Genomic DNA, 7,713 nt, shown 5'->3' with positions numbered 1-7,713 from the left:
TAAAAGCAGGTTTGAGGTGGACCTGTATTATATTATCTCTTATTTAACTTCACTTTAAAATGTGTTTTTAGGATTTAACAGGAGGTTGATATTCCTATTATTATTATTATTATTTTATTTCAACTTTTATATAAACTAAACATTTATATTATATTATTATCATTTATATATTATTATCATTTATATTATTATAATTTATATTATATTATATATCATTTATATTATAATCATGTATATTATATTATAATCATGTATATTATATTATATTATCTATCATTTGTATTATATTATTATCATTTATATTATATCATATATCATTTATATTATATTATAATCATGTGTATTATATTATTAATATAATTTATATTATATTATCATTTATATTATTATCATTTATATTATATCATATATAATTTATATTATATATAATTTATATTATATTATTATAATGTATATTATATTATCATAATTTGTATTATATTGTATTATTATAATTTATATTATAATCATGTATATTATATTATTATCATTTATATTACATTATAATCATGTATATTATATTATTATCATTTATATTATCATAATTTATATTATCTCTCAACTTTTATTTTGTATGAACTTTATAAACTATTTTTTTGTGTGTGTTTTTAATAATATTGTTGGGGCCTGATACTTTTCAATAGCAGCATGATAATATATAAATAAACACAATAATATGTATAGATATCATTATACTATTGTAACAGGACACAGTGTTCCCAAAGCTCACCTTTTTTGTCCATCAGCCACATGAACAGCAGCCACGGGACGAAGCCCACCGGGCCCCACAGAACCAGCACCGCGATGTCGGAGCTACTGAAGCCGAACGCTTGGACCGCAGAGTTCTGGATGGGCCCCCAGAAGTTCCACACCATGCCCTGCATGAAGCCCAGCAGGGAGAACAGCGCCAGAACCAGCCATCTTCTCCCGTACACCCGGCTGTGAACCGGACTGTCGGGCTCCGCGTGAGAGGGCACGAGAAGCGGCTCTCGTTCGGCCTCGGCGCTCGAACCCCCGGAGCCCATTTTAACGGTTAAAGTCCGGGGGTGTTAACGGTTCTAACGGTTCTAACGGCCCGTATTAAACGCACGTTTTTACCGGGCTTTCAGTCGATCACACTAAACAACAAACAGACCGATACTAGCTTCTGTTATTGTCGCTTAAATGTACTTCTGCGCATGCCCGAGCGGAAATAGTTTAAGGGGAAGCGGGAGGAAACTGTAGTCGCTCTCGCCGCCATTTTGGCTCGTCTGGTGCATTAGCGTGAGTTGGGCCGTTGTAGCGACCGCAGAGCCGCAATGGAGTCGATTTCACACCAGTGAGGCGGCGGGTGAAGTGACACGGAAGCTGGTCATGTGGTGTTTGTTTACTTCCTGTCCGAACCTCAGCTGCACGTGGAGTAAAAGGTGAGTTGTTGAAGAGAGACTCTCTCTCTTTTCCACGAAGCTAACGTTAGCATTCCTGGGATAGCTGCTAGCGTGACAGTGGCGGGTTAGCTCGTTTGTTAGCTAGCGCACCGTTCATAAATAGAGCTGAAACTAATCTCCGGTGATGATAGTTTGACAAGTAGAGAAGTTAACTTTGTCCATTCCGACTTGTGTTCTCAAGCAAATGCTCTCTAAAGTTATAAAGCTACTAAACGCTACCCACGTCAGCTTATTCTGTCACGTACAGCTAGCTAGCTAGTTAGCTTGTTACTGACATTAAAGTGCTTCACAGTGAGGAACTTGTGGAAGACCATTTCCGCCAGCAAAACGAAATAAAAATAAAATAACTACTCAAAGAAATAAAAGTCACTACAAATAAAGTTATTGTTTATTTATTTGAATTTACAAAAAAAGATAAATTATGAGACATAAAGTGGGTTTTATTCTTTGTACACCAGAGAGGGCTTCTTGCTGAAAATCCTCTCACGGGTGCGTTTGCTTCGTACAATACCACGTGAAGTATTTAGAGTATTCTTTAATGTACTCACAACACATTTACATGTTAAACGTAGAGTAACCTGTGAAGAGCTGCTTCTGTTTATACTCCGAGCATGAACCGAGGCATCTAGACTCTGAAACAAACAACAACAAACAAACTGATCTGTGAAGAATCACAAAGATAAATTAACCTCCACTATAGAGAGGAGGGATTATAATCAAACTCATATTCATATTCATAACTGTAAAGAAAGAAGTGAAGCATTAAATGTTATGAAGGATCAAAGGTTGAACATCCTGTAAACAGTTTGATTTAGCAGATAAATATTCACTCATTTTCAACACTTCCTGTTTCTAAAGAATCTAAAAACGAATAGACTCAGACAGATCAATGGTGTCGTTATCAGTGAGCTACTTGTGACAGTCACGTGAACTGATGAACCGTTTAGTTGTTGTTGTTGTTGTTGTTGTTGACCTTCATCCCACAGAAGAGAAGACGTGTCTTAACTAGAGTAGCGTCTGGTCCTGACGTCTTAAACAGCAGTGTATCTGTGGGCTAGCCTTTGTCTGCGTCCTGTGTGATGAAACGCTCTCGTTGCTGTTTTACTGCAGGTCATGGCGGACCCCGCCTCCACCAAACCCTTTAGTCCAGAGGAGACCCAGAGGATCCTCCGTCATCTGCAGACGCCCACGGTCTTCACCAACATGGCCGCCGGCTGGCCGGCTCTCCTCTGGACCGCTGAGCGTCTGTCTCACTGTCTGGGGGACAACGTCCTCCGATTCAGACTGGGGAGAAAAGAGGAGACCAACAGTAAGAACACATATACACGATCATAAACGCCATCAATCAGATGCTCTTTGTTTACTGAAAACTCTCTTAGAAGCGGGTGAAGTCAAACTTCATGCCTCTGTGATGACGCGTCGTGCTGCGATTCTGCTTCATGGATTGTATATTCTGTATTTATTTGAAGCACACCGTTTCACAGAAACTCCTTCTCGCTCTCTGCAGCTCCTCTGTTTGAAACCCAGTGTTCCTACGTGGAGGCCCGGCTGGAGGACTTTCTCAGCTGGACCCGGGACCGGGCCGGACCTCCTAATGTGGGGCCTTTCTGTGAATACCCAAACTCAGAGTACTGGGCCTACGCCGACTACAAGTACATCGCCATGCTGTTTGAAGACCGGCCCTCCATGTTTGAGGTAGTCAGCCTCCTGTTGGATGTCGGGTCACTTATCTCACCGCACAACACCTCATCACAGAACCATCACAGAACCATCGCAGAACCATCAACACAACGCTGCAGCAACGTTTCAGTCATTGTCTTGCTGAACCTTTGGTTCCACAGTACCTTCATGTTAATGTCAATATTTAATGTACATTTACCAAAACAAGTACGAGTCACATATTCTTTTACTTTAACATTGTAAGAACTATTTTACTTCATTTATTTACCAAACGACAGCTTGGCATTGTCAACCATTCCAGAAGTATACATTCATTCATTCATACATACATACATACATACATACATACACACATACACACATACACACATACACACATACATACATACACACATACACACATACACACATACACACATACATACATACATACATACATACATACATACATACACACATACATACATACATACATACATACATACATACACACATACACACATACATACATACATACATACACACATACACACATACACACATACATACATACACACATACACACATACATACATACACACACCTTTTCATTGGGCCAGTTATTCCCAGCTGACTCTCTTGGAGCCGGTGGGCAGGATGAACGTCCGTCACTCACAGCTGTCTGTCTGTTTGGTGATGACCTCATTATTCTCCTCAGAGACGACAAATGCTGTCGCCGGAGACGTCCGTTGGTTCTAATGGTCCTGTCAAAGAACTTTCCATTCAAAAGTCACACGGTTCTCACTTCTTTTTCACTTCATAAATGTGCTTCCATAATGGTGTGTGTGTGTGTGTGTGTGTGTGTGTGTGTGTGTGTGTGTGTGTGTGTGTGTGTGTGTGTGTGTGTGTGTGTGTGTGTAGGATGTGAAGTGGTCTGACTTTGGTTTTGAGGGCCGTGACGGGAGAGCGAGCACCTTATGGGTCGGAACACGAGGAGCCAACACACCGTGTCACCTGGACTCATACGGCTTTAACCTGGTGCTGCAGGTACAAGGACGGTAAGGTGTGTGTGTGTGTGTGTGAGTGTGTGTGAGTGTGTGTGATAAAGTAATAATAATATTTATAGAGCACTTTTTTTAAAAACAGTTTACAAAGCAGCAAAAACAAGACAATAATCACAACAGAACGCTCAGTGAGACAATTTAAAAACTCATAAATTGATGTTCACATTCAAATCAACGTGGCAGGACGGTCAGAGCGGCGGCCATTTTTATGTAGCGGGCTAACTTCCCCATAAACTAAACAAACTTGGGTAACACGTGGACTCGCTGAGGTCAGGTTCTACAGTTGCTGTCACCAGATGAGGGACAACTTGTTCACCAGTGTAGCATTAAAGCATGGTGGAATTAGCACGCTAGCTAGCTAGCTAGCTAGCCAGCCAGCCGCTAAATTAGTAAAATGTAACAACTTAAAGCTTCACATTCACACCCTTATCACAGCGCTTTGCTAACACCAGGAGAGTGATACCGTTTCTAGCTTTCTAATTCCACCATTTCCTGTCACCACTGTAGCATTAAAGCATGGTGAATAAGAAAGCTAGCTGACAGCTGGCTGGCTAGCTAGCTAGCTTTGGTTCTATGCTACACTGGAGACATAAAATGAGCCAAACGGCAGGTTTGTGTCCAGCATGACGAGTGTTTCTTCCACCTCGTGACCCCAGAGGAGCTGCTTAGCCTCCCGACCAAACATCTGGATTAACTTCTAACAAACGGTGGTTTCCTTCGGCAGGAAGCGCTGGCACCTGTTTCCTCCAGAGGACACCGCGAACCTCTACCCGACCAGGATCCCCTACGAGGAGTCCAGCGTCTTCAGCCGGGTCCACGTGGTCCACCCGGACCTGAGGAGGTTCCCGGCGTTTCGTGGATCCAGAGCTCACGTTGTCACCCTGCAGCCTGGACAGGTCAGGACTCCTGATTGTAATAATGTAGAAATATCTTCACATTATCTGCTGAATGTGAAAACTAATGATGTCCCTGGACCAGAAATATAAAAGCCATCTATCCATCCATCTTAAAGTCGGGACTCTGGATGTTAATTATTGACTTCTTAATTCTCCAAATCAAAGAGGAAGTTGACTTAAATGATTCTCTTTAAACAGAATGAACAGTTTTGGCTCCAGCTCTGTAAATCAAATCTAAAGTATAGATGATTCCTCTTGTCCCTGAATGCATCGCTGCTGAGGAGTAAATCAATGCGTTCTAATGAGGTCACAGTGTGAATGAAGGAGGGCTCTGCCACCCTCTAGTGGCTGGTATCAGTACGGTGGTCTTCAGGGAGTGACTGTGTTTCTACCTGTTCAGGTGCTGTATGTCCCCACTCACTGGTGGCACTATGTGGAGTCTCTGGACCCCGTCACGGTCAGCGTCAACTCCTGGATCGAGCAGGTGAGGATAAACCACGTCCTGACCCGGAGAACTACATCCTGCTTCTTCATGTTCTGTGTTCGTGTTCATGTTCTGTGTTCTTCGTGTTCATGTTCTGGGTTCTTCGTGTTCTTCATGTTCTGGGTTCTTTGTGTTCTTCATGTGTTCTTTGTGTTCTGTGTTGTTCATGTTCTTCGTGTTCTTTGTGTTCTGTGTTCTGTGTTCTTCATGTTCTTCGTGTTCTTCATGTTCTGGGTTCTTCATGTTCTGTGTTCTTCATGTTCTGGGTTCTTCATGTTCTGTGTTCTTCATGTTCTGTGTTCTTCATGTCCTTCATGTTTTGGGTTCTCTGCTCCGACACAGGAAGAGGACGACGTGGAGCGAGTCGGCGAGGCCGTGACCAAGACCGTCGTCTGTGCCTTTAAGAGAGACGACGCCGACGACTGGCTCAACCCCACTGAGGTAATAACGGCTATTACTGCCTCACGTCTGTCGTTACATTGTTATTACACACGGTCAGGAAACACAAGTAGTACTAAAAGGCTGAGACGTGTGAGATAGTTAAATATTTCACTTCTCACTGTTCTGTGTGACGGTTAGGAGTTGCTGCTCATGTCGATCCTTAATTAAGAGATAATGACATCGAGTAAATTACAAAAACAAAACAACAGATTAATAAAAGACATCAACACTTTGATTAGATAAATTATGATTAACATGTCAAATATAATTATGTATAAAGCCCTAGATAATAAAAATAGTTATGTAAAACAATCACAGGTTGGGAGGTTTAACGTTGAATTTCTAAAATGTCCAAAAAAGGCAAAAGTGAATTTTGTCTTATTAATATTTTTTTTAATTAATTAATTTGACTAAAAACGTATCAAAATAAGTTGTTTTTGTTTTGCTTATGTGTAAAAGTGTATCTGATATAATTACTAACATTGAACATTATTTTCTATATCTGTCGCTACTCGATTCCTTTAACTTTAAACGATGTTTCATTTATTCATATTTAATTCATACTTTTTGTGTGGTGAAAAGTCAACACGTTGTCACTTTAAAGCGTGTTCTGAACACAGTCGACCCTACGGACCAACGTGACCGTAGACTCTCAGGGGACAGCGAGACCGTTCTTACTGTAAAGGAGCTCTCTGTAACATCTGGTCTGTGGTGGTCCCTGCAGGACGGCGTGGCGTCTCATCAGGACAACATGCGGAGTGTGAACCTGGCCCTGAGAGCTTGTGTCCAAAGACCCAACGAACCGGCCCGGGACCGGAGAGACGCCGGTCCGGTCAAACGGGACTCCGGAGGACAAATAAAGGACAGAATCAAGGCTTCTGTGGCCTTCAGGGTTCCCTTTGGACCACATCTCATCCCGGTCTCACCGGAAACCACGAAACATCTGGAGGTCAAATCCCAGGAGGACGAAGAAGAACGTGGAGGCGGTTTACCTCGATGCAGACCAGCTGGCCCTGCAGACGAGACCCACGAGGAGCTGCTGCTCGCCACCATAACCACTAACGACCTGCTGGACTGTCTGCTGCACCCGGATGTCATCTCCCGGGTCACGGAGCTCCTACTGGAGCGACACACAGGAAGTCGCAGCAGCACCGACCACGTGTAATGAGCCCAAAGCTGCTGGTTCAACGCTTCCTTCACCGGGACCTCCTGTCTCCTCCCGCCTCGTCCCCCCGAGATGTTTAACCCCCGGATGTGAGAAGTCACGGCTAATCGTAACGTGACGCCAACGTTTCCTCGTGTTGTTGTTTTCCTGCACAGCGATAATCCGGTTTGGGTTCAGAAACATGGCCACCAGAATCAGTTTAGTATGCTAATGAGCCTCCCAATTCAAGATGATACGGCCGACATGTTGAAGATGGTGGACATTTGTTCGGTGCGTAATGTCTCCGTGTCGCTGGACGACCACGTAATGCTGAGGAAAGACGTGAACGAGTACGAGGACAAAGTAAATGAGATCTTTTAGAAATAGACGTTAAATACATTAATACATGAGATGTCCTGCACTTTGTTTTCCACCGACATGAACAGAAGAAGAAGAAGAGACCTGATTGAAGATATTCAGTTTTAACATGAAAACTGATTTCTTTCTTTATGATTTACTGATTTCTTTCGTTATTAAAACTAGAGATTGAGACCATAAA

The 7,713-nt window shown here is 42.4% G+C and overlaps 2 protein-coding genes across 3 annotated transcripts in view; one reads left to right on the top strand and one right to left on the bottom strand.

Annotated features, from left to right (window-relative positions):
- The window catches only part of slc49a4 (solute carrier family 49 member 4), a 14,016-nt gene extending 12,813 nt beyond the window's left edge, over window positions 1–1,203 (bottom strand). The window contains exon 1 of the mRNA XM_068733765.1: window positions 770–1,203. Coding sequence (XP_068589866.1) covers window positions 770–1,064 — 295 coding nt within the window. The 5' untranslated portion in view covers window positions 1,065–1,203. The remainder of the gene's footprint in view (window positions 1–769) is intronic.
- A 141-nt stretch (window positions 1,204–1,344) lies between these two features.
- Window positions 1,345–7,704, top strand: hspbap1 (hspb associated protein 1). 2 transcript variants are annotated; one of them, XM_068736669.1, is made up of 8 exons: window positions 1,345–1,445; window positions 2,577–2,775; window positions 2,974–3,161; window positions 4,047–4,183; window positions 4,914–5,085; window positions 5,486–5,569; window positions 5,912–6,010; window positions 6,735–7,704. In XM_068736669.1, exons 2-8 carry the CDS (start codon window positions 2,580–2,582, stop codon window positions 7,173–7,175), a joined length of 1,317 nt encoding a protein of 438 aa, XP_068592770.1. In that variant the 5' UTR covers window positions 1,345–1,445; window positions 2,577–2,579; the 3' UTR covers window positions 7,176–7,704. The 2 variants fall into 2 exon arrangements, with proteins under 2 accessions (XP_068592770.1, XP_068592778.1); XM_068736677.1 differs by lacking the exon at window positions 1,345–1,445 and adding an exon at window positions 1,935–1,955.
- Window positions 7,705–7,713: the final 9 nt, after the last annotated feature.

This window comes from Cebidichthys violaceus, unplaced genomic scaffold (genome assembly GCF_023349555.1).
Source record: "Cebidichthys violaceus isolate CVI_PGR_0920_01 unplaced genomic scaffold, fCebVio1.0.p SCAF_11, whole genome shotgun sequence".
Lineage (NCBI taxonomy): Eukaryota > Metazoa > Chordata > Actinopteri > Perciformes > Stichaeidae > Cebidichthys > Cebidichthys violaceus.
The sequence above is the reverse complement of the archived record's forward strand: the minus strand, read 5'-3'. Positions and strand labels throughout refer to the sequence as shown.

What these genes read in the sequence shown, in the direction of transcription:
- hspbap1 (XM_068736669.1), top strand. Translation starts at nt 2,580, where the DNA reads ATGGCGGACCCCGCCTCCACCAAACCCTTTAGTCCAGAGGAGACCCAG. An exon ending in ACCGGCCCTCCATGTTTGAG is followed by an intron (nt 3,162 to 4,046) that starts GTAGTCAGCCTC and finishes GTGTGTGTGTAG; the next exon opens with GATGTGAAGTGGTCTGACTT. An exon ending in TCACCCTGCAGCCTGGACAG is followed by an intron (nt 5,086 to 5,485) that starts GTCAGGACTCCT and finishes CTACCTGTTCAG; the next exon opens with GTGCTGTATGTCCCCACTCA.